We start from the raw sequence: 25,412 nt of genomic DNA, 5'->3' as shown, positions 1-25,412 counted from the left end.
ATCTAGGCAAAGAAATCAAAAAACCTTAAGGAAAAGCTGCTGGTGTTTCACAGGTCCATTAGAAAAGCCACGCTGGTGGAAAGATGACTTTCCCATCAGGAGGCTCCATTTGGTACCATGAACATCCTGGTAATATCACACTGATTTATAATGCAAGTCCTTCTGGTGTGCATGGGAGGAAGGAGAGATGGAGAAGTCCTGTCCTCCCCTTGATTACCTCCCTGAAAAGAGTCTCCCTGCAGCAGGGGATGAACCACTGGAGATACCCAGCTGGAAGCCCTCTTGACATGCTGTTGGTCTTCAAAGAGCCAAGCTTGGGTTGTGCCAACAACCTCCCTGGTGAGCTGTTGACCTGCCTTGGGCTCCTTGTCTGGTGAAATACCAGATTTTGTTTCATTTTTCTAGACCCTTGCTGGCAAAGTGACTGTGTCCAAAGGAGTTGGTGAGAGGACCTTTTTTGGCATGTTGGCAGAAGGGGGAGGCTCACTAGACTCCCCCCTGGTGGGAAGGAGTCATGAGATCGATGGAGTAGCCCTGCTGTAGGTGTGCTTGTTCCAGCTCCTTCCTGTTTTCCCTGCGGATCTGGCTCCCTGCTTTTCACACATCTCTGGGATGGAGGATTGCTTTCTGTAGAAGTCCCCATGGCTGCTGTGTCCTTGCCTGGCCACGTTGCATGACACAAGGTGAAGGAACTGCCCTCTCATTGGGCTGATGGAATAGTAACACTTTGCTCACTGTTGCCTCTTAAAACAAAGCCCTTTTAGATCCCTATTGCTTCTTTTCAGCTCAGGGCTACATGCAGTGAAGGACCAGACTGTGGCATCTCCAATACTTGCTTATGATGCATGTTCACTGATGGTATCTTATGTGGCTTGCTGAGGTGATGACAAATCTGCTGGCTTCTTTAGCCAATGCTGTATGGGTGTGTGCTGGTTAGGAAGCATCTGCCGTGCTCATACGTGTCCTGAAGCTGAGCTGAAGGCAGAGGTGGTCCCACCCCAAAGACCCTACAACCCAAATCAGCAAGCCAGGAAAAAGGAAGCCACTGAGTATGAAGTCTCCTGAGTCACAGGGACCTGGGAATGGAGTCTAAATGGCAAGCCTGTGCTTAGCTTAATGCCTCATAATTTCTTACACTTGTAAGCAATTCCTTACACCAATAAGCAATGGAGACAGGGCTGAATCTGACTGGTTAACCTGCGTGGTCCTCTTAGCCCAGGCTATTTCCATACCAGCAAGTCAGCCATGCTCCATCGTCACATCCCCACCACACATGGTTTGTACCTCTCCCTGTGTCATGTCACCTCCCCTTGGCTAGTGAACTAGACCAGTGTCTGGTCTAGTGCAACACTGGCTGCCAACCCTTGCAAAGTGTTGCTGTCTTGTGGTGTAGCTCTTTGTTGCAGGTCCAAGCTGAGCCCTTAGGAGGTCTACAAAAACTTCTTAGTGCTAGCAGCAGCTCTGCTCATGGCATCTCTTGATGGGGATGGGAGCAATTGTGGTCAATGCGGAGAAATTCTGAGAAGCTGATGCCATTGTTGCTTTGGCAATCAAGGGAAGCTGGAAGGTGTGAAGGGGAAGGGCTGAGAGGGACAGCTGAGCTGTGCTGCCCTTGCATGTGGGTTGCAAATAAACTCCTGCCCTCAAAAGATAAATGCTTCTTGGTAGCGACAGATAGGTTGTAAATTTCTGGTCCAGGTTGAAGCATGCTTTTGCTTAGATTAGTTTCCCTGTAATCACCTACAGTTGGCCTTTGAGCGCACTGGTAGTCCATGGTGGTTAGAGAGTCTGAAAGCAGGTAGGAAATGGCCATAAAGAAGGATAAAGTACGTTTGGAGGAAGCAAGAGACTGGTTGGTGTCTTGTCAGTATGGTGAAGATGTGTTTCTGCTAAGTGTTTGCAGGCTATTCTAGTTTTTACTAATTGAGTGTTTTATAGGTAGTTACTTCTTGCCATCATTCTGTGGAGAAGCCTTTATACTTCCAGTTCTCACTGGGGTCTTCTTTATGAGAAGGTAGTGTCTGCCTTCCCGAGCATACATCTTTTCATATTCTTTTGTCCCATCTTGCATCCAGACATACAGAGCCTCTTTGGTTGGGAATTTGTCCCGTTTTCATCCTAGACAAACTACATTTGCTCTCCTCTTGTACAGAAGACTTTCCACATCTTAACTCTTTTTTTGTGGAAAGTTTCATGGGGGAATCTTTTAAAATGATCTATCCAGGATTTGACTCATTACTGTATGGTTAAACCCAATTATCTGATTCTCTCTCAAGGTCTTAGTTTGGCCTGTTACCTTTTGCTTTCCTTTTGACTGCATTATCCACTGAACATGTAATTTTTTCACTTTCTTTCTTAAGATGTTTTAGTTTATTTGGTCATTGAAGTAAGTCTCATTGTCCACTTGAATGTGGGGAGGAAGATGGAAAACAAATGCTTCCCTCATTAAATAAAACCACAAGTGTATTTATTGAAGCAGGCTGCTTTGAGGAGATCCTTGCTGTTGTGGAGTTTCCCTGAGGTTACATGGTATTTTGCATGCGCAAGCAAATTCACTCTGCACATAATGAGAATTGGGTGTTTATTTAATCTTGGCCTTTTTGCTTGGTAGTATGGGTTCACCTGACTTCTTCGCTTGGAGCTTAGGCAAAAATGCATCCATTGCTTCCCACAAAATACTGTGTGAGTGAACCCTTCAAAGGCTTGGGTTTGGGTGTCTGGGTTTGTTTTGAAACATTAAAATGATGATGATGAGAGAAGTTTCCTTTGGAAGTTCCAGTGATCACCCTGGAAGTTCTCTGCTCAGCTGGTAAATAGAAATATTGAAGGAAACACTTGCTCCAAACCCCCTTGGTTTTGCTTTATGCCTGGGGTGGTGGTAACTTCTGGGTGTTCAGTAGTGCAGCAGCAACCCATCACTTGTCCCATCAGGCATCTGATCCACTCAGTGTACCCACAAAGTCAACTACTGTTGACTTTAGGGAAGAGCTGTAGGAAGCCTTTTTTGTTTTGCTTTTATCTATTGTCCTTTGCCAGCTGTGTGGTGCTGGGACCCACCCGCTTGTTCAGCTTGGGAATTAAGCTGAGAGCAATTACATCCTTTCCTCTTCACCCTCTTCCAGGGCAATTAGTCATGAATCACTGGCTTGGTGTGGCCCACAAGGATGGTGGCACATGGGTTCTGTGGATCCCATCTTTTGGCCAGGGTGTGTGCAGGAGGGCAGGCATACGGGTGTGCACCCCCCTCAGCTCATTGGTACCCCTCTCCTACTGCAGCTCTGCATCCCTCTTGGCTCACTGAGCTTTCCTCTTCAAGCATCCCTATCCGCAGAGCAGAGTTCTCCAGCATGGTCCTCTTCTGCTTTTGCTACTTGGACCTGTAAGTCCTTCCTTCACTAACTTCATATCCCTTGATGCCAAAAACGGTCAGTCTTAAAAAAAAAAAAAGAAAAAAAATTGGGAAGTTAATTCTAGAAGGTGCCAAGGGATTAATTGAATTGGGCAGAAATAACGTGGGAAGGAAAATAATCCAAAATTGAGATGATGTGTTGCTGAATGGTGGGGGGAAGGCTTCTCTGCCTGCAGCTGCCCCACTGCACTGCACTTGATCGAGGGCTGGGGGCTCGGGAGGTGCATGGTCCTCCCCAGCTCTGTTTGGCAGGGGGGTGCCCCCTTGCGTGGGGCTGGTTTGGGTGCATGTGCGGGTGCATCACAGGGGTCCCCCATAGCCTGCAGTGAGCAAGGCTGTATTTTTGGTGGGGTTGTGGGGGACATCTTGTGCCTTTCTTTCTTTCTTTCTTTCTTTCTTTCCTTTCTTTCTTTCTTTCTTTCTTTCTTTCTTTCTTTCTTTCTTTCTTTCTTTCTTTCTTTCTTTCTTTCTTTCTTTCTTTCTTTCTTTCTTTCTTTCCTTTCTTTCCTTTCTTTCCTTTCTTTCCTTTCTTTCCTTTCTTTCCTTTCTTTCCTTTCTTTCCTTTCTTTCCTTTCTTTCCTTTCTTTCCTTTCTTTCCTTTCTTTCCTTTCTTTCCTTTCTTTCCTTTCTTTCCTTTCTTTCCTTTCTTTCCTTTCTTTCCTTTCTTTCCTTTCTTTCCTTTCTTCCTTTCTTTCTTTCTTTCCTTTCTTTCTTCCTTCCTTCCTTCCTTCCTTCCTTCCTTCCTTCTTTTCTTTTCTTTTCTTTTCTTTTCTTTTCTTTTCTTTTCTTTTCTTTTCTTTTCTTTTCTTTTCTTTTCTTTTCTTTTCTTTTCTTTTCTTTTCTTTTCTTTTCTTTTCTTTTCTTTTCTTTTCTTTTCTTTTCTTTTCTTTTCTTTTCTTTTCTTTTCTTTTCTTTTCTTTTCTTTTCTTTTCTTTTCTTTTCTTTTCTTTTCTTTTCTTTTCTTTTCTTTTCTTTTCTTTTCTTTTCTTTTCTTTTCTTTTCTTTTCTTTTCTTTCCTCTTTATGTTTTTTTAATAAAGCTGAATGTGGGGAATGCTATTTCTGGGCTGGAAGGCAGTGGTCACCAGCACCAATAAAGCACCCATGGGTCCCTTTGCTGCCCTCTTGCTGGCCCAGGTATTTTGGCATGAAGGCAGAAAGTTATCAGTGAGCCTCAGCATAACCACAGCCTGCTTTTGGCACTGGCAGCCTGTATGGTCATACTGGTGAGGAGGTCCTTGGGCTACTGTCTAAGTGACCTGGACAGCTTCTCTTCAGCACCTTCCTGTTGGTTTTCTCCTCCTGTTGCAGCGAAGCCAGGCTGCAGGGTTTGCTTTGGGTTTGGTTTGGATTTTTTAATGTTTTATTTTTTTGCCCCCCTCTCAAAGGTTTTCTCTCTCCTCTCATCCTCCATCTTTCTCCTCTCTCTTGCTCCAGGCTATGCACCAGTGACTGGGATGTGCCACCCACTCCGCAGCTGCACCCTCAACCATGAGGATGGCTTCTCCTCAGCATTCGTTGTCGCCCATGAGACTGGCCACGTGTAAGTCACAGGAGCAGAGTTGTCTGTCCCCTTCCTTGGGGAAAAGCATAGTGGTACCCCTTCCTTTCCAAAAGAGACTTTCTGCTAGTGCAGATGTGTGTACCACTGTGGCACCTAATGGGCTGATGTAAATCCCCCAGGAACCTGACTTGACACCAGCTTTTCTCATCAGGTTAGGCATGGAGCATGATGGCCAGGGCAATCGCTGTGCTGATGAGACCAGCATGGGGAGCATCATGGCACCACTGGTCCAGGCTGCCTTCCATCGCTACCACTGGTCCCGCTGCAGCAAGCAGGAGCTCAACCGCTACATTCAGTAAGTCAGTTTTAACCAGGAGGGGCTGTTCTCCCTTCAGATGGGGAGATTGCCTGCATTCTGTACCCAGCAGCTCCTGCATGAAGCAAGCAGTGGACAAGTCCCCATTGGGACTGCTTGTTTTGGCCAGAATAGTAAAAATGGGTCCTTGGGAAGTTATTTTCCCTTTTTCTCCTACTAACAGCTTAGATTCCTTGCTCGAGTCTGAATTTGTTTTGGATTGTGGAGGCTGGAGGCAAATAGGAGCCTGATGAAAGCTGGAGTTGTCAACAGAGCAGTAGTTTGAATCTCTGTGCTGGTGGAGACCACATCCAGGTCTCAGATATTTTGCCATTTGCTTTGGGCAGCCTGTGTGGTTTCCCCTTTAGGATATAAAACATTCTGTGCTGCATAATAAGGTGTAGAAACGGACCATGAGATTTCTGTGTGTCGGGGCCAAGAGCAGCAGGAAAGCAGGTGGCAGGGGTAGTACCCACTGGCACCAAGGCACTCTTTTCCCTAGGCCACTGCAGTCAGTGGAGAGGTGCTTGTCTTTAGGGGACTCTGCTCAGTTGGTCTTTGCTGGACACGTGTTTCCCAGTGACTGGCATCAGTGCCAATATAAATGAGATTTCTTAATATCTGAATTGGAGAGAGAGCTGGAGGTGAAGGAGGGTGTGAAGAAAGGAAACCTTCCATGTCCAACTGTTTTGCCTGCATCTCTGCAGCTCTTATGACTGCCTCCTGGATGACCCCTTTGAGCACCAGTGGCCCACACTACCTGAGCTACCAGGCATTAACTACTCCATGGATGAGCAGTGCCGCTTTGACTTCGGAGTGGGCTACAAAACGTGCACTGCGGTGAGTAGGGGCTGCATGGCCACATCACCACCCCCCAGGACCCCCAGCCAGGTGCTGCGGGGCAAGGAAGGGTGCTGTGCGCCTGCTGGGACATGCCGCTGCCGTCCCAGCCCAGCTCCTCTGTGCTCCCCAGTTCCGCACCTTTGACCCCTGCAAGCAGCTGTGGTGCAGCCACCCAGACAACCCCTACTTCTGCAAGACCAAGAAGGGGCCACCCTTGGATGGGACTGAGTGCTCTCCAGGCAAGGTAGGGGCTGGTCCTTCATATCTCCTTCTTGGGAGGGGACAATGACACCCTTGAGGGCAGCAGTCAGTGGGTGCCTATTCTTAGCTGGTGCCAGTTCTTGGCTGGCATTACTCCTTATTTTCCCCAGTCTATGCTTGGATGAGGACTTTACTTTTCTTCTGATCTGCCTGCTTCTGCAGAGAAGCAGGGCTGTTTTGTCACCTGGCAGAAGAGCAATTCCATCATTGTACATACACTGTCATGATGGCATCAGCTTTTACTTTAGGATCTCTTAGCATGCCTGTTAGCACAGTATGGAAGTGTAGATACGTTGGAAAAGCTGCTGGCCCCTGTAGGTTTTGGGTGGTTCTTTGCCAGAGAATGGCTGGATGCAAAGTATCCACCAGCTTATGATGAGTATCTGTATAAATTCTAGCAGTGTCGCTGAGAATGCAGTCTTCTTGAGTGTGTCAATGATGCTTTGCTAAAAGGTTCCAAAATGAGGCTTTTTGAAATGTGTACAGATGTTTTACATGTTGTGCTGGCATGTGGCTCCAGGTGACTGCAGCATCTACACCAGGAGGTCCATGGGCTGGTTAGTGTTCTACCTCTTCAGGGACCTTACCTGCATCTGTCACAGTGCCCACTGAAGGCACTGCTGCCTTTTTGTCAGGGCTGGAGTTAAACCCTGGGTCTGGGTGCCCATGGGGTGATGCTTCAGCTTCGTGCCAGGCATAGTTACATGCCTGGGAAGAAGTGTAGAACTCTTTATTCTGCTTACCGAAAACAAACCAGCTTGCTGCTGTCCTCCATGCTAAAGTCTGGGTTCATACCCTGTGCCAGCAGGGAGACAGCCCCAGGGCTGGTCCAGTCCTGGACGCAGGTGTAATTCACTGCCTGTCCAAGGATCAGCATCAGTAGAAAGAGGAGTTCGATTTCAGACAGAAAACCAGTCCAAAAGCTCAAAAACACGTTGTTACAAAAAGAAATCCAAAGGGATTTGTTTTGCAGAGGGATCTCTGCCAGGCTTGTGCCTTTAGCAGCCTTTTGCACAGGTCTGTCCTCCATCTGTGCAGCTGCACGGCTCGCGTATCATGTCTGGAGCAAATCAAACCTCCTCCATTGCCCACTTTTCCAGCTGTCGTTTGAAAAACCAAAATACTTGTGAACAAGTAAACCCCAGAGAAAAACACGACAGTATAACCCAGCTGCCAGCTCCCAGCTGATGTAAACCACCACTGTGCAGGCTTTTCTATATCAGATTCAAGCACAGATGTGTTGGGAACCTGCCCTGCTTATTCCTGTTCCTCTGCTGCGTTTTCTGCTGTGAGTCCCAGCTGTAGAGCTGTGCTGGGCTCTTGGAGCAAAGCCACCCGTCTCTCTCTTCCCTTCTAGTGGTGCTTCAAAGGTCACTGCATCTGGAAGACGTCGGAGCAGCCTTATAGCCAGGACGGCAGCTGGAGCTCCTGGTCCAAGTTTGGCTCGTGCTCCAGGACCTGTGGTGGAGGCGTGCGCACTCGCAGCCGGAGCTGTGACAACCCACCGTACGTTTGGTCTCTGCCTCTGTCTCTTTTAGTGGGGATAATGCAAAGTGGCTGAGAGCCAGAGGTTCCTTGCTCTTCCCCTTGTGTGCTCGCTTGGCAGGGATGGGGACGTCTGCTCCTGTGTGTCCTGTGCCATGCAGCTGTGTTGTATTTGAACAGCATTCCCTGCCCCCCCAACCCCGACACTCTTTTGACCCACCTGCTTTATTTTCCAGCCCAGCATATGGGGGGCGGCACTGTCCGGGATCCACCTATGAGTACCAAGTGTGCAATGCTGAGGAGTGTCCGGGGCCCTACCAGGATTTTCGTGCCCAGCAGTGCTCCAAGCGCAACTCCTACTACACCCACCAGAACAGCAAGCACTCCTGGCTTCCCTATGAGCATCACGACGGTGAGCGGCAGCAGGTCCTAGCAAAGGAGCGGTAGCCAAATTGCCTTCTCCCCTGGACTAGGCTGCACTGGTGGCCATCACCATGGAATGGAGACTATGCCAGCTGCACAGATGTTGGGTTGTGGAAAGCTCCTGAGGTGGAAACTAGAGTGCAGTAAACCAGCATCAAGCAGCCAGGTCTTTAAAATCAATCTCTTATGCTTGCCCTCAGGTGACCCATAGGGAACCTAGACGTACTCTGGTTCCTTCTGTCTCAAAGTGCAGCAGAGTTGGGCTGGGATCAGCCCAGGTTCAAATCTCTCCCTGCTCGTCCTGTGCTAGGAAAATGAGAGCCCCATGTAATGGTAGCCAGAGATAACTCTGTGCTACTTTAAAAGTTTTATCTCTGCTTTCTGTGTGCTTTGGCACACAGAGGACTTGTTTTCCTTGGAGACGGTGGGGTGATGGCCCTGCCTGCTCCCTCCTGGAGCCACAGTGGGGGAGCGTGCCGCTCCAGGCTGGGATGGGAGCCAGGTCTGTCTGCCTGGCTTGGTATTCCTCATGCACACAGCCAAGTGTCTTGCATTGTTGTATCTCATATCATGTCCCGTCCAGCCGCCTTCTCTTAATTTTCTGTGTTGGGCAAAAGTGCAGACTCTTGAGCAGCAAAAAGATGCAGCAAAATAAGGCTTATGAACAGGCTGGGCTTTGGAAATCTGTCTGTCCTCAGGGTTACAGGCTGAGATGGGTTTCTGTCTTCAGTCACCCCCATGTATTTCCACAACCCCTTTTTTTTTTTCCTCCTTTTTCCCCTTTTTATTTTGCCTCAGATGCTCAGAAGTGTGAGCTGATCTGCCAGTCCGAGGGAACAGGGGATGTGGTGTTCATGAATCAGGTCGTTCATGATGGTACCCGGTGCAGCTACCGAGACCCCTACAGCATCTGTGTCCGTGGCGAGTGCGTGGTGAGGAGCTGACATCTGCTGCATGACTGTCTCTGTCCTTTGCCTGTCCAGGAGAAAGCTTGTGCATCCCCTTGACCCACTCACTACCCCTTGGGGATTCATGTTTTAGCCTGGGGACTGACCCTAAGGGCAGCAAAGGGCTATGGGGATGGTGGAGCAATGGGAAGGGCTGCAGGCATGTAACTCTGCTTGTCTTCTCTTCCCCATGGGTGACAGCATGTTGGCTGTGACAAGGAGGTCGGCTCCCTGAAGCAGGACGACAAGTGTGGGGTCTGTGGAGGGGACAACTCCCACTGCCGGACTGTGAAGGGCACGCTGGCCAAGACCCCGAAGCAGCCAGGTGAGCAGGATGGATGGATTTGGGAGTGGATTTGGTCAGGGTCAGCTGGATTCACATGTGGATGTGAGTGTGTGTGTGTCTGATTGGAGAACACCTGCCTTTTCCTCCATCCTTCCTTCTTTTCTTTCAGCAAGTGTTTTGAAGATGTTTGAGATTCCAGCTGGAGCTAGGCACCTTCAGATAGAAGAGATGGAGCCAGCATCCCATAGCATCGGTCAGTATGCTGTAGTTCACCTCTGCCTTCACCCACTACCTTTTTCTTAGCCCTGTTCTGACAATTCCCACCCAAAGCGTCTTACTTGGGTCATTCCAGTCCTTCAAAGGCAGTGACCAAAGGAAATGATGATGAAATACCTCCTTTTTTCCTCCAGCTGTTAAGAATCAAGCCACAGGTAACTTTGTCCTTAATGCTAAGGGCAAAGAAGCCAAAAGCCATGTGTTCATTGAGATGGGACTGGAATGGGAATACACTGTTGAACATGGCAAGGAGAGTCTGAAAACCAGTGGTCCTCTGCATGAGGCCATCAGTGTTTTGGTAAGTCTGGTTTACACATGCTCTGTGGGTGTGGGGTGACCATTACCCAGTGGTATAGAGAGGGAAGGTGGTCTGTTATGGGATCTGGGAAGTGATGGAAGGACTTTGGTAGAGAAGGGATGTAGGGCATGTCATTAAAACTGGGTGAATGAGCTAACCAAAAGCAAGGGGCAGTGAGCTGTGTGCAGAAATGGCATAAGGATACATCACTTGGGTGATTGCCTTTGAGGCTAACCATATTTCTCTCTGGGCAGCAATTGCTTATAACTCCATATCTCAGTTATACTGGTATTTTAGGTATGTATTGGGTTTCTTGTGTGCCTGGGGAAGGATAGGTCTGCACTCCCTTCCATTCCCCTTGGCTGGTGCTGGCTTTGGGCATAGACTGTGAATCTGCAGGTCAGAGGAGAGGCCAGGGACACATGATCCAAGGCTGGAGAGTTGGGCAGTTTGGGCAGTGTTTTACTCCACAGCTGGAGAGGTGTGTTCTCAAAGGGTAAATTCTGCATTCAGAGCCCAACTAATCACGTTTGAGGTAGTAATGGGGTTTGTTTCTCCTACTTTTGTGTGTACTGTACCATTGTTCACTTCTTTTTGTTTTGATGGCCTCCTCTTCCCTTCTCTCTCCCATGGCATTTCTCCTCCTTCTCCTTCCCTGTCTTCAATTGTGCTCTCTGCCCACAGGTCATCCCTCAGGAGGAAGAGGCAAGGAGCAGCCTGATGTACCGGTACATCATCCATGAGGACCTGCTGCCCATGATTGGAAACAACAATGTGCTGCTGGAGGAGATGGATTCCTATGAGTGGGCCCTCAAGAGCTGGTCTCAGTGCTCCAAGGCGTGTGGAGGAGGTAGCTTTCTCTTCATAGCAGCCTACAGCGTGTGCTTGGGAGGATGCTTTTTTATGTTAGGCAGAGCATGAGCCCTGTGGAACATCTCTGGCTTGGAAACATGCAGATGCTGTTTTAAAGTGTGTTCTCAACAAGATTGCATGTTGCAAGGCTGTAGACCTAGACTTGGTACTGCTTGGAGGCCTGGCTTTCTTCTCCACACCCATACCCATGCTCTTTGCACCTCTGTAATTTGGGGGATCTACCACACAGGAATATAAAACCATTATTGCAGAGCAGTTTAGATGAGCATTTTATCACAGAATCATAGAATAGTTAGAATTGGAAAGGACCTTAAGATCATCTCGTTCTCCTTTGGACAGATGACTTATGAAAACAGGCTTATGTGATCATGTTTGCATACCAGTGTGTCCTGGGTTTAGCAATAGCAGACATTTTTTCTCCTTCTTGGTAGCTGGTAGCTTGGTAGCTGTGGTTGGGTTTTAAACCACAACACTGTGTCTGTCTATCCATGTACCTGCTATGATTTTTTTTAATTCCTCGGCTGTTTTTAAGTGGATTTGAGCCAAGGAATGTTGCAGATGACCGCTCCTTAAGCCTGGTGAAGTGCTGCTTGGATCCCACCCGAGTGGTGACATCTGAGAGCACATCCTACGGGGATGCAGGAGAGGGACTGGGTGGGGAGATGGTGAGAGCCCTGCACCCATTGCCTCACCACCAGTGCCCTCCCCTGCCAGGCATCCAGTACACCAAGTATGGCTGCCGGCGGAAAAGCGACAACCGGATGGTGCATAGAAACTTTTGTGACAATGGCAAGAAGCCGAAGCCAATCCGGCGGCGCTGTAACCTCCAGGAGTGCTCCCAGCCAATGTGAGTAGCCCCTGGCTGGCCTGAGGTGTTTCCATCACCTCTGTGGGGGTATTGTGGGCCGTGCTGGGAGTGTACCAGTGTGGGCATCTCCTCTAACACCTTTGCCCTGTCCATCTTCTCCCTGCTGGCAGCTGGGTGGCCGAGGAGTGGGGTGCCTGCAGCAGGTCCTGTGGCAAGCTGGGGGTGCAGGCACGGGTGGTGCAGTGCGTGCAGCGCCTGCAGGATGGCACCAACCGCACCGTGCACACCAAGTACTGCCCTGGGCAGCGCCCCGAGACGCGCCGGCCCTGCAGCCGCCTGCCCTGCCCTGCACAGTGGAGGACGGGCGCGTGGTCCGAGGTGAGATGGGAACGGAGGGGAAGCCCTCCAGTGAACAGCAGGGTCTGGAGGAGGGTACAGGAGCTGGGTGTGAAGGTCAGGTGCTGATGGAGCAGGCTGCTCTTGGGGGGGTGGTGATAAAGGTAAAAGAGACAGTGATGTTTTCACTTAGGTTTGTGGGGAAACTCAGACAGGAGATAGCATCGCTATGCACCCCAGTGGAGCGCAGGGAGGGCTTGCTATAAAAGGAGAGGGAAAGTCCTTATTAGAAAGCACCATCCACCTGAGGAGCTGTATGTGCCGGTACTTGTGAATACTTGCCCTCGGGTGGCTGTCGGGGCACGCTGGTTTCCTCACCCCATCACTGTCTGTGTGTGTGTGCACAGTGCTCGGCCAGCTGCGGGGAAGGCGTCCAGCAGCGGCAGGTGGTGTGCAAAGGCAGCGAGAGCGGTGGGCGCTGCGAGGGGGACAAGCCGGAGGCCGTGCAGGGCTGCCACGTGGCTGTGTGCCCGGGTGAGAGGAGGAGCAGGAGGGGGTGGTGCTTGCGGGGGGCATGTGCTGGCAGGGACCAACCTTCATGCTTTCCTGCAGCCCACTCAGCTTCCGGGGGATGCCAGCACAGGGGGGGTGGGTTGGACATCCCTGATGCTGCTGGCAGAGGAGGGGTTGAAGGACAGCCTAAACATTGTTACTTTGCTGTTCTGGGCTGTGATATTCACTGTCGGTGGTGTTGGGTTTTCTGGCAGCTTAAGGATGTGATAAGCTGAAGGATACAATGGGGATGGGCACCCTGGAGTTCACCTTGGGGGGGTTTGGGTGGCTTAAGTGCTGGGCCAACTGGCAGCTCATTTTAAGGATATCCCTTAAAACAAAAAACTTCCCACCAAAACACCCTGCTCAGCTGTTTCGGGTGCCTCCAGCCTCCTGTGCCAACTGGATATTGTGATGCTTTCTCCACAGAGAAGCTCTCTGGCATCACCACCAGTGCTGATGCCAGTGACCATGGCACGTCCAAAGGACAGCGGGTGCCTCAGGATGGAGACAAAAAACCTGTTAGCAAGATCTCCTCCAGTAAGTGTCCCTCCTCGGATGAGGGTGATGCTCCCAAGGGCTTCTGCACCTCTCCATGAATACAGAGGTGACTTGGAGAGAACACAAATCCAGCAGTGGTTCTGGGGAGCTCTGCCCTCTGCTGCTGCATCCCTGATGCCTCTGCTTGCAAAGCCTGCTGCTCGGTTGCCATCTTGTGGAGTCTGGGATCTTGCAGTTTCCACTGCCTTTGGCTGGGCACTGTGTTGCACTTCCTTTTGCCTCCTGCATTTTATGGCCTTTTTACCTTGAACTTTTTTTCAGCCTGCATCAGTAAGGAAATAGCTTCTGGTTTTTGCCCTTTGCTCCAAGCAAGGGTTTGCCTTGGAGCACTTCATAGGTGGGGTGAGATGCGTCACTATCTAGTTTAAGATGCTGGTTTGCAGCATCGCTTATTCTCCGTTCTTTTCTCCTGTGCACAGAAACCTTGAGCACTGCTTTGTTTTCCAACTCCCTCACTCCCCTTTCCTGTACAAGCATTGCCAGAATTGCTGCCTGGGGCAGAGAACAATAGTAGGTTTGACAGCACCCTGCAAAGTGGGAGAAAGTGCCTGGAGGTGCTCAGAAAACATGCGGATGAGGCCCTTAGTGACATGGTTTAGCGGTGGACTTGGCAGTGCTGGGGTAATGGTTGGACTTGATGACCTTAAAGGTGTTCTCCAACCAAGCTGATCCTGTGATCGGAAGAGTGCAGTGATGGGAGCAATGCCATTGTCTTTCATTCTGCCTGACTCTGCTCTGTCCTTCTCCAGGGGAGCCCTGCCTTGGGGACAAGTCCATCTTCTGCCAGATGGAGGTTCTGGCTCGCTACTGCTCCATCCCTGGCTACAACAAGCTCTGCTGTGAATCCTGCAGCAAGAAGGCATCCTCCACCAGCTCACCCCCCGCCGCTGGCCCCAGCGCTCTCCCGGGAACTGCTGCTCCCAGCCCTGCTCCCCTGCTCTCCCCTGGCCCCACTGCCTCTGCCCAGAGGGGACCCCGGGGGGGCCCCACACCGGTGCCTCAGGCCAGGCCAGCCACCAGTGGAGGGATGCCCAGCAGTGGTGCTTTACCCGGGGGGCTGCCAGCACCAAGCGAGCCGGACAAGGGCCAGGCAGCCAGGTAACCCCTCAGGACACCTCCTCATGGGGCACGGGAGACCTTTGCCTCCCTCCCTCACTCTTCTCCTCCCCCTCTTTTTCCTCTTTTCCCCCACCTTCCAGTGGTGGTTTTTGTGGATGGCACTGCTGGGTTTGGAAATGACTCAGTCACCTGGAAATTACCAGGAAAACCACTTCTTTCCCAAGGTCCCCCTTGCCTTCCCAGCTGTGGCATGGTTTTCTACTGGTGATAGCGCCACAGAAAAAAAGGAGCAAAGAAAGCATCAGCAGCTTGGCTGTGGGTAGACAGGCTGCTTCCTCCCAAGGTGCTAAAAGGACCTGGGGGGGTGTGGGCTTTAATGTTGCTTTTTCCTTCCCCCTGCCCCAAGCAGCAACACCAGGTGTGCTGGACAGAAGGGTCCTGGAGGATGCTGGGAATATGAGGGGGGGGCAATGGCAACCAGAGGTAGGTGGTAAGGTGTGGTGGGTGGGAATGTGAGGAAGTGCCCAGACTACTGCCCTGGGCTGTCCCTGTTGGGGTAAAGAGTTTGGGAAACATGTCTGGGGGAAGATGGAGCATAAACATAGACCAGCTTATGTCTTTCATTGCAGGATAGGCAGGAGATGGTCCAGGCAACATTAACACGAGCAATAAGAATAAGGTGAAAGACCAAAAATACATGTAAAAAGCGCCTGTCACCTTGTGGTGACTTTTTAGCCAATAATGTAATTGGCCAGCCTTGAGCTGATACAAATGCCTGGCCTCCCCAGGACCACCAGCCTGATCCCTGCACTCTGGTACCCAGTGCCTGTGGGGCATCAACACCTTTCGGAGGGAAACAGGGATGACTGGGAAGCCGGGAGTGGATTTTAGGGGCAGTTACAAAGCAAACAAGATTCATCTACGTCTTTTTTAATGGCATTAATCCTCCCATTTCACTCCCTTCCATGGAACACAAATTAACTGTGCCAAGTACAAAATGTATGCACAGCACTTTAGGAACCTAGAGCCACACACACCTTGCTTGGTGTCAGGATGGCTCCAGGCACAGGGTCTGCCTGGAGAAGTTACAGTCCTCAAAACCTCCCCAGAGCAGGGTCAGGCGATCTGCTGTGTCCCTGAGGACACAGGCATGCCATGGTTTTGGTGCTTAGGGGTGTGCATCCTCCCAGCTGAGGGTATCCAGTGCCTCCAGGTGCAGTTGCAGGGGAAGGTGGGCTTCTGTGGGCAATGAGTGCTGATAGGGAGGAGGTTTTGGGGTCAGAGGGATGCAGGAGGGCAAGGCTTGGCAGATTGACCAGTTTGGTATTGCAAAGTGGGATGGATCTCTTGGGAGTATGTGCATGGTTGTGGGTCCATCTGCTGGCCCTGGTGGTGCTGCTTTTGTCATCTGAGGAGCAGGACAGGGCATCTCTGTGTGCTGTGTTGGGCAAGTTCTTCAGGTGTCTGGGGCTTGCTGGTGAGGTGGCCCGGGGTGCTTGGCATGTACTGAGAGCCTGTGGGTTTAGGGCATGCTGGTGTTTTCAGTGCTGTTGGTGCTGTCAGTGCAGTCAAAGCACCGCATTAATAACACTCATATGGCTGCAAGAAACTTGAGGTTGGGGCATCTCAGAGGAGCTCATGTCAGCGTGCATACCTTTGCTGGTTTGATGTAGGTTGTGGCGGGGAGAGGTAGAGGTACATGCTTTAGTTGAAATGAATGGATACCCCTGTGCATTCCTGATGTTTTAAGCTTTGGACTCCTTCTGCAAAGCTCCCCTGGAGCTATCCAACAGTACAAAAAGGGCTGAAGAGATGTTAAGGCTGCAGCTTGTGCACTCTTCTGTCCCTGGATTGTCTCCGAAACAAGGCTGGATGAGCATTTATCTAACTACTCTTACAAGCACCTGAGACACAAGTTCCCTGCCTCTTGAGTGCTGCCCTTTGGCATTAAGTGGGCTTCACAAAAGATGGAATGAAGCCACACATCTGTCTGAGCCAATAACCAGCACACCTCATGGGAGTGGACAGATGGAGGGATGCAAATGAAACACAGCGGTGGGGTGACCAAGTCCAAGGCGTACAGGTATTAGTACCTATTGGATCAACAAGATACTGTGGATGTACGAGGATGGGATTCATCCCTCAGACCACTGACACCGCTGCCGTACGCTGTGCCAGCCTATCTACCAGCACCATCCTCCGTGGGGGTCAGCATTTATTGATTGTGCCAAAGATAATGCTTCGTTTACTCTTCAAGGAGCATCTCTCCCTGGTGGCAGGGGCTGGGGCCCATGCAAGCTGTCCCACACCCTATCCTGCTGCTGGAACAGCCCTGGGCTGGCTCGGGGAAGGACTGAACTTACTTTGCCTTTCACTGCCCAAAGTAAGGCTTTTCTCAAGCATTCAGCCCCCTGATCTCTGGTCTTTGAGCCATTGAATAAAAACAAAACCTTCCCCTGTCAAAAAAGGGCTGTAATGTCTCCAGGGTGCAGTACATGTGTGTGCATGCATGCATGCATACTCACTCCTTCCTCCCAGATTCTCCACTGCACCCCTCCCTTCAGTGCTGTCCTGGACATTAGTGCTTGACTGTGTTAGGAATATTTGCGGTGGTTCCTTGCTATACCTCGGAGGAGAGCTGTGGCTCAGGGCTGGCCCAGTCCCTTGCAACCCACAGCCAGGGCCCCTCGGAGGGCCTTCGGGGCATGGGGCTGTGCTGCAGGTGCTAAACCCCACCTCTAGCTGAGAGAGGTGGGTGAGATTTAAACCAGGGTGTGATAACCACCCCCTCTGGCACACCGAGTGCTCTGGGAGTGATGCTGCAGGGCTGGGACCTAGCCCTGTGTGCTCGTTCCAGGAGAGCGCAAGAAGCGCTTAGGGCAGGCTAAGGTTGGGTTGCTTCTTGCCTTGCAGATGTCACAGTGCATGGAAAGCTGTGGCATGGCAGTGTAGTGCTGCGATGGCCCAGCTGCCAGCAGGGATTTGGTGCTGTCATTGGGAGGAGAGGGTGCGTCTGGTCCCCTGCATCCTGGGCTTGGCAGGTGCTCCAAGTCATTCCTGTGATGTAACCTTGTCCAGTGTTACAATGATGTATAAAGTTTTGTACATACGAGATTCAGAGCTTTTTAACTTTTAATATTTATTAATTTTGTTGGGTTCTTTTTGTTGTTTTTTTTTTTTGAACTCTAACATAATGTAAAAAAAATAAATCCACATCAGAATCTCTTTCTGTTGATTTATTTGGGGGATGGGCATGTGAGAGGCATGGAAATACGAGTGTGACCTGCTGTGGTGGTTGAAATAGTTTTCACACAAGCCATAGCCTTTTTATTTTATTTCAACCCAGCTGCCTCTCCTTACCAGCCAGAGTTTCACATAGCTATTTTCAGATGATTTCCCCCCACCTTAAATAAGACAAAGACTCAGCAAAACACACAGATGTATGAATTACAAGCACCCTGCAGTGGCTTTAATAACATGCTGAGATATGCAGCTGCTCGGTTTCACTCTTGCAGGGTTTGTTTCTAGCTGTGGTTGGTAGTGGCTTCATGGTACAGTGTGCTTGTTCCCAGAGTGCAGAATAATGTCAGGAACACTGGACCAGCCATCCCTGCTGCTGCAAAGGCCTGTGGATGTGGGATGGCTGGTGATCTGGGGATCCTGCTAGGATAAAACCCAGCAGGGGGTTTATCACGCTGCAGGTCTGCAGTGACAAGCTCCCTTAACTTCGTGGTCCTGGAGAGCATGATGCTGTGTTACAGGGTCATGGGGCCAAGTCTGACCCTGCTGCTGCCTGTTCAGTTAGCTGCTTTCTGATGTGCTGTGCCACCGCCTCTCATGTTGCACTACACTAAGTCAATTTCCAATGATGGAAAGTACATTTCTGAAACCGTGGGACATGGCTTTAGTGTCATATGCCTGCTCTGTCTGTGCCTGTTGGTATCGCAGGAGAAAAACATGTATATACGTATACACACACATAAATATATAGCTTAGCCACTGCAAAAATTATAAAGATGTGTTACTGGTTTAGGCCAAGAAGAGCCCCTGAGCTTGCACTGACAACTCACGCTATGGTCAGCTAATAAGGAACCATGAAAATGTTTTGGTAGCATCCCCTTTCTCCTGTGTATGGCAGGGAGGACCGCTGCCGAACACCAGCTACTGCATCTGCTCGTGGGAAAGGTTTGGGCAAGGGCTTTTAGGTAACCTCTAATGCAAGGCTCAGTGTTGCCTCAGTTGCCCCCAGTTCGCAGATGGTCTGCTCCACCCCTGAAGCAGAAGCATGATGCTGAGTGAAGGATGTCCTCCATGCTTGGGATTGCTCGGTGAGTGTGGTGTATCAAAGACAGACTCCAGTTCTGGTGAAATCTGAAGACCTTTATTTCATGTCTCACATCCCTTTTATAGTCTACTAAGTTCTAAGCAGTAATTTTCTACTCTTTTACTCCCTTATCATTCCGATTTAGCAAAACTAGTAAGGGTTACAAATATTCACACTGTTTGGTCTGTCTTTGAGATGCACATCCTGCTTTATCTTGCAAACCACCTGCTTTGTTTTCTTTACCTTCATTGTTCTCTTTACTGTTCTCAAAGCTTAGGCCCGAGCTGGTCATTAACACCTGGTGTTTTCTTCACGGTTCCCAAGGCTTAAGCCGGACCAGGGCAACAGCACCTGGTATTTTCTTTACTGTTCCCAAGGCTTAAACCGGACCAGGGCGATAACACCTGTATCCATTTCATTAACTATTTCTGTCCCGTCACCCACAGGTGGGTGCACTCTCACCCCATTGCTGGTAGCTGTGGATCCTTGATTGCGGCAGCAATGAGCAGGACAAGAATGGTTCTCCGGCTCAGGCTGTGTTCCTTGTGGTTGGACAGAGTGCATCCTTCTGCAACTCAAGGGCATGCAGTAGTAGAGAGGTGCCAGCCAAGGTGCTTGATGAAGTCTGCTTGGGACTGGGGCAGGACACGGTTAATGACAGATGTGGGGATCCAGCCCTTTGGGAGAGAAAACACCCCAAATTTGGTCCCACTGGGTCAAAGAGGTGGAGCACCCATCCCAGGGAGGAAGGCACATTTGCACACTGGGATTCGTATCCCTTGCTGTCACATTCCAAGCAACATGTTAGCACTTGCCTTCAGGTCCATGCTCAGGAGCCAGGTGAAGCGGGTATGGCTGGGGTCCCCTGCCAGTGGCTGCAGAACTATGCAGCTCAGCTGGGACTCGGCCCTGCGGTGGGCAAGGGAGCAGGCAGTTAAGATGTACCCCAGGGGGGACGAAACAGGGCAAGGAGATCCAGAGCAAATGCAACAGGGAGGTAGCTCTCGGCATGCCTCTCTTGCTGTGCCTGGTGCAAACGTTCATGGCCGCAGCAGTGGTCTCCTCCCTGCACATACCCTGTGATGGTCATTTTTGGGGAGGCTTTACCTGATGCATCCTTTCTGTAGGGGCAGCTTCTCGATGTGCGTGGCAGTGCCCACCAGGTAGATGGCTGTCTCCTTCCTCCCGCGGTGCCGCACGCTGACAAAATCCCGCTGGCCCACCAGGTTGCCTGGGCTGGGAGCAGTGACTTCATGTGTCACCAGTGTGTCCCTCCCAATGCGCTGCAGCACCTACCAGAGCAAGGAGTGCCCCAGGGATTAGGCTTCTTGTGGCTACTCCTTTTGGGACATCCCTGGCACCCTCTTACTGTTCCCAGAGGATGTTTAAACCACCTCTGGGACAGCATCATGGGGTGGCAGCATGAGCAGAAACAGCAGCAAGGTGGTGGTTTAGGGCTGGCATCTGGTGATAATTAAATCCCAGTCCCTTGTGCGTTATTAAGAGGGAAAGTGGGTGATTTATTTTTTGCAGCTTTTTTCATCTGGGCTGGGACTCTGCTATTTCTTTTTTCGAAGGGACAGGGAAGTGGCAGTAATAAACAAGCAGAGGCTGGGTAGCATCTGAGTCAGCCCAGGTAAGCTAGGGGAGGCTTTCTGAGTCCGGCAGCTTGCTTAGTGATGCTGTGATTTGGCAGCTGAGTAATAAGGCAAATACTCAAAAGAAGCCCAAGACAACACATAAGCTTCCTGGGGGTGTCCCCACAGTGTCATGTATTTGGTTTTGCCTCATTTTTTGAGCTGATTCACCTGAACAGCTTCTTCCCTCACATTAAAGTCTGAGCAACAATCAGAGTCTCCCAGAGTGGAAAAACCTCTGTGACCAGGCACTGGGTGGAAAAAAGCTTGGAAACAACACGTTTCTCAGTGCCATGCCAGTAACACATGTCTTGTCTCCCTGGGCCATATCCTGCTCTTGCAGGATGCAGGATTATCTCTAATCCTTCAGCAATCTTAAACCCCTCAATAAATATGATTTTTTTCTTATGCTAGCAACCCTGGTGATGCAAAGTGTCTGATGTCTGCCCATGATGGTATCGCTCTGCCTGTGGTGCATCCCTCCCCACTTTACCTTCACTGTGCTGATGGCTGGGTTCCACTGGGGCATTTGCTCAATCCTCTCAAACAGCTCCTGGTGCAGCCGTGCCACTGGCATAGGCAGGACCACTTCAGCCCGAAACACCTTTCCCAGCCCAGGGAGGGCAGTGCTGGACATGGTAGCCCCATTTTCCTGGGAGAGCAGAGAGCCTGCGTTAACCCCAGTGTCCAGGGAGGCACTGTCTATGTGCTGAAATGCCTCACCAATAAATCATCTCAGTCCTGTTTTTAATCACCCCTTGGTTTACAGGAGAAAGTTGTTATATCTAAATCATGCCACTATGATTGCCTTTTTTTTTTAAGCTCCCTTCTAGCCAAATTAAATAATTCAGCAAACACCTTAATGAACAAACACTGTAAATAATAGCAAAGGTGCAATCTGTTGGGATTTTCTGCAGAAATGCTCCTGGCTTTCCCTGGGAACATTAATATCTGAGCTTCTCTTTCAAGCTTTTTCTTGCTGTCTATTTACTTTGCAGATTTGCTTGTGAACATTTGTAACAAAGGCTTGCTTGGAAACCCTCTTTGCCATGCATGCTTTTGCACAGTATGTCTCCTGCACCCACAGTTTCCCTTCAAGCAGGAGGACTAAGAGAAGCAAATCTCCCCTCCCCAGACTCATTTCTCCTCCCGAGAGCTTTTCTGGCATGAAGCAGCAAAGGCAGATGGCGGCTGTACTTTACCAGCATCATTTCTGCCTGCCAGCTGGTGTGCTGCTGCAGGATGCTCAGCGCTTGCTGCAGGGCTGCTTCTCCCTGGGTGATGTAGGAGAGGTCCACACTGGACAACTGGCTGGTGCTGGTGTTTCCAGCCAGCTCAGGGCAGGCTGCAGGAACAAGGCAAAGCAATGTGAAAAGCCCCCCCTTCCCCACCAGCTTTCCCTGGACATGTGCAAATGGAGCTGGAGCAGAGGGTTTTGAGACCCAAAGTCTCAGCTCTTACCATGCAACTGGTCCCCTATTGGGCTGGACTATGACTTGGTGCAGAAACCTTGCTCTCAGGACTATCCCTGACATTCATTTGTGGTGTCTGTGCTGACTGCTTGGAAAGGGTGTAAATTGCACATTGCTGGAGTATTATTAACATTGCATAGGCAGCCTTTGGACCAAGCTACACTTCAAAATAATCCAGATGAACTCGCCAGTTTTGAAGTCTTAAGGTAAGTGGCGGAACTGGAGACACAGCAGACATGCAACAAAACACTGAAAAGTGACTGCAACCTCTGCTAAATGCTTTGGCTGCTGTGCGGGGAGCCAGTGCAATTTACCTTCCCAGAATCTCAGGGTTTCCCCACTAACCCAGTTTGCCATCAGTACAGGAAATGTTTTTAAGGCACCGGAGAACTGGATACCAGCCCAGCAGTGAGAAGACAATTAACTCTGTCCCCCCAGATATGGTTCAATTCAGATGGAGAAGGGTGCATTTTAGTACACATCTCTCCATCATGTGTTGCAAGGATGTTGTGAGCAGGGCTAGGAAATTTACCCAAGCACCTGGGCTGAGCTTACCTGTCTCCTTCCCCATCAGCCTCTGAATATAAGAAGGAATTTTGGAAGACAGGTGATGGGACCCTCTTACCATCAGTCCTGTTGTGTCCTTCTGTATTGCTGCAATGGCTGTTGTCTTCAACCCTAGGGAGAGATATGTGGGCTTTGGTGAGCATGGAGCACGCGAGGAAGTTGCTGTGGTGCTCTGTCTCTGCTGAAAGCTTGTTTGGAGCTAAGACCAAGACTACCCTATGCATGATACAATGTGGAAGAAAAACTGGATGCATAGATGTGACCACATCCCAGGAGGCCTGTCCCAAGGGAATGCCCATCAGATGCAGAATTAGTATCTCTTTTAGGAATCTGTTTTCTGCCTTTCGTGAGGTTGGAGGGAAGCCAAGCAGTGCTTACCAGGCAGGTGGCGGAGATGGTCATGGGCAATGCCACAGCACAGCTTGATGGTGGCCTGCAGCATGATGCAGGAGCAGGGCTGCTTCTGGGAGAATGCTGCATCCCAGTGCATCTTTATAGCCGGCCTGAAGGACGGCACCTTATGATAGGACCATGCTTCCAGATAACAGCTCGGAATAAGAAGTACTCAAGGACAAGGCAAGCGAGAGGAGGGGCAGGAGGGAAAGGGAACACTTCTTTCTGAATAAGCAGTCCCTGCTTTTTTATTTTCCCTTTGCAGGCAGATATGGATGAATGCATCTGCAAGGCACAGCTGAAATGGGACACTTTAGTGGTCCCCAGTGCCACTTTATCAAGGGCTGTGGTAGCAAACCCAAGCTGGCAAAGGCAACTGGTGACACTTGCATGGAGGAAAGGATGGGGTGGGATATAAGAACAATGTGGCTTTGCTCTCAGAGAGTGTGGAAGCTGCTGTTAAAGCCATGCTTGTGGAAAATGATGCAACTTTCTATGGAAACTTCATAGAAGTTATGGTGGTAATCATTGCTAATTTAACTCCTCAAGTAATACCTTATTTTTCCATTTTCTACTTTACTCCCTTTTATTTGCCCCCTGCAGGGGACAGCTGCAACCCCCTGTTCCCTGGCAGCTCTGGGGCTGTCACAGTGGGGATGGGCACAGTTTGGTGAGTCTATACAGTACTGCATGTTGGTCTAATAAGTGTATTATTAGGAGCAGTTAGCAAGAGAGATGCCTGTGTAAGGCTTTTGAGCATGGCAGAATAAGAAGTGGTGGTGAATTACTCTTCACTGTGGTGAAGAGTAATTGAGTACATAGGAAAAGCAGTGCAGGAAACAACTATTTTCACACAAAGCTAATAGAATTAAATATAATTTGTTCTTTCTGAGCCCTGGTGCTGGGTCTGATCAGGTGAGTGCTCACTTCCAGGAGCAGCCAGTCACTGATGGAGTGAACCTTATAGCCCACCAGGCACCCCAGCAGCTGAGGAAGGCAGCAGCTCCTGCTGGTGCAGGGAGGTGGGCCAGAGCAGGGGCTTGTCCTTGTGTCACCCTTCACAGCCTTGTCCCACATGGAAGATGGTGACTATGACTGTCTCACCAAACATGTTCTGTGCTGCTAATACCTTATTTCCCATAGCAAGCATCATATTCCTTCAATACTCCCACTGTCAGCAGAGATGGAGGTGGTGGAACAGTTTCCTAGAAAACATTCAGTTTTTTTTCCCCATGGGTTTTTTTTCTGCTGTGCCAGAAGGTTTTATCCCAGCCCTGCAGACTTATTGGCTCAGCTCAGCCAGTTCCCAGGCCTTACTGACCAGCCCCAACCCTGAGCTTTTCCCTCAGCTTTTCCTGCAGAAATAACCTTATGGCACAGCCACTGTTGCTTACACAGCTGTGTCCTATTGCCCCTTCACAGCTTTCTCCTTCCGTTTCTGATTGCTGGGCAGGTTATAAGAGCAACCCCTTAGAAGTGCTGCTCCTTGGATGCTCTGCTGCTCATTTGCAGTCTGCTTCACGGTCACTTCATACGCGGTGGCACTCAGATAACTGTCTCTGTGCATGTCCTGTGCTTGCCGGAAAGCACTGCAGGTATGCCTATGTGATATACTTGGACCAAAGCAGCTGCAAGCTTTGCAGCAGGAGCATGGGAGGTACACAGCAGCACAACTGCAGCTCTATGGGAGATTTGCTATTGCCAGAGCTCTCTGGTGCTGTGATTTACAATGCTTTGGTGAGCTGTAAATCACTTTTTCTGTTTTGTTTCTGTTTCGTGGGGCCTGGGGAGTCACTGGGGCCCAGCAGCTAGGAAATACAATATGGGTTTTGTAGGCTGCCTAGAAAGGAAAAAGCAGGGGCTGACAAGGGATCTGCCCCAGTGCTTTAAAGCTGCACCTCCACTAGCTCACAGGGAAAGCCAATCCCTGCCAGTGGCCTATGCTCTCGCATACATTACGCTCACTTTTGTGCATGGTTTCTCAAGTTAATTTTGTCTCTGCAGAAAGCTGTGACAGACAAGCAGATGTTTTATCACCTATTTGGTGAGTGGTGTACATATACTCTCCTGAGGGCTCTACAAGATGTCCTGGGAATAGAATGGTTTACAGGGGAAAAGAAAGTATTGAAAATTGTGTGTGATGGTAAGCCTGGAGGCTGGGGGAGGATGGCATTGCCACACAGGACCCCAGCTGAGAGCAGTGAGGGGCTGCCATGGGTCAGCCCTGGTCCATCACCTGCTGATGAAAAGGTCCCACGACCTTGGGTGCAGGTTGTGGGGACACCCTTGGATACAGGGTGCTGTGTGGCCAGCACCTGCATTGCTGCAGCAGAATGGCTTTGGCCTGACACCTCCATCAGGTTTGGCTGCAGCCACTGGAGGTCACTGCCGATCTGCAGCTCCACATTCAAATCCACTTTTGGAGAGGCAGGTCGGAGCCCTGCTCCCAGGTGCTGGCTTTGAGCTGCTCTGCCTCTAACCCCCTGCAAAATCCCTGGGAGCTGGGTGCTTATCATGTGGGACGTCTTACACCCACTAGCAGTAAGATCTGGCATCCCAGCCCTCGCCAATTACTCTGTGTCCTTTGCTCTTAGATGCAAGGACCCTTTGGGGACCCATCATTTCCAGTTGAGCAGCTCAGTGTAGGACCTCCTGGGAAGCATGCTGGCTCCAAAGCAAACAGCACTGCCAAATGCAAAGCCTGTAACCCATGCAAAGGTAGAATTTGAGCAGCTGATTCTTCC

General features: G+C 50.2%; 2 protein-coding genes across 4 annotated transcripts in view; one reads left to right on the top strand and one right to left on the bottom strand.

Moving 5' to 3' along the window:
• The window catches only part of ADAMTS14 (ADAM metallopeptidase with thrombospondin type 1 motif 14), a 37,026-nt gene extending 19,591 nt beyond the window's left edge, over positions 1–17,435 (top strand). For 2 of the 3 annotated variants that reach the window (XM_034061835.1, XM_034061834.1), the window contains exons 7-22: positions 4,846–4,951; positions 5,124–5,267; positions 5,975–6,107; positions 6,241–6,354; positions 7,729–7,877; positions 8,093–8,268; positions 9,078–9,211; positions 9,428–9,551; positions 9,682–9,765; positions 9,923–10,086; positions 10,771–10,936; positions 11,674–11,806; positions 11,938–12,145; positions 12,511–12,637; positions 13,085–13,195; positions 13,966–17,435. In XM_034061835.1, coding sequence (XP_033917726.1) covers positions 4,846–4,951; positions 5,124–5,267; positions 5,975–6,107; positions 6,241–6,354; positions 7,729–7,877; positions 8,093–8,268; positions 9,078–9,211; positions 9,428–9,551; positions 9,682–9,765; positions 9,923–10,086; positions 10,771–10,936; positions 11,674–11,806; positions 11,938–12,145; positions 12,511–12,637; positions 13,085–13,195; positions 13,966–14,318 — 2,426 coding nt within the window. In that variant the 3' untranslated portion in view covers positions 14,319–17,435. The remainder of the gene's footprint in view (positions 1–4,845; positions 4,952–5,123; positions 5,268–5,974; positions 6,108–6,240; positions 6,355–7,728; positions 7,878–8,092; positions 8,269–9,077; positions 9,212–9,427; positions 9,552–9,681; positions 9,766–9,922; positions 10,087–10,770; positions 10,937–11,673; positions 11,807–11,937; positions 12,146–12,510; positions 12,638–13,084; positions 13,196–13,965) is intronic. The other variant, XM_034061836.1, reaches the window with a different exon arrangement.
• Positions 17,436–19,174: 1,739 nt separating this feature from the next.
• LOC101872316 (steroidogenic acute regulatory protein, mitochondrial-like) lies at positions 19,175–22,765 on the bottom strand. Its single transcript, XM_031053346.2, is given in 6 exon segments — positions 19,175–19,508; positions 19,707–19,891; positions 20,730–20,888; positions 21,439–21,581; positions 22,264–22,386; positions 22,654–22,765. Coding segments are annotated over 6 exon segments (1,056 nt in total).
• Positions 22,766–25,412: the final 2,647 nt, after the last annotated feature.

The sequence above is a fragment of the Melopsittacus undulatus genome, chromosome 4 (genome assembly GCF_012275295.1).
Source record: "Melopsittacus undulatus isolate bMelUnd1 chromosome 4, bMelUnd1.mat.Z, whole genome shotgun sequence".
NCBI lineage: Eukaryota > Metazoa > Chordata > Aves > Psittaciformes > Psittaculidae > Melopsittacus > Melopsittacus undulatus.
The sequence above is the reverse complement of the archived record's forward strand: the minus strand, read 5'-3'. Positions and strand labels throughout refer to the sequence as shown.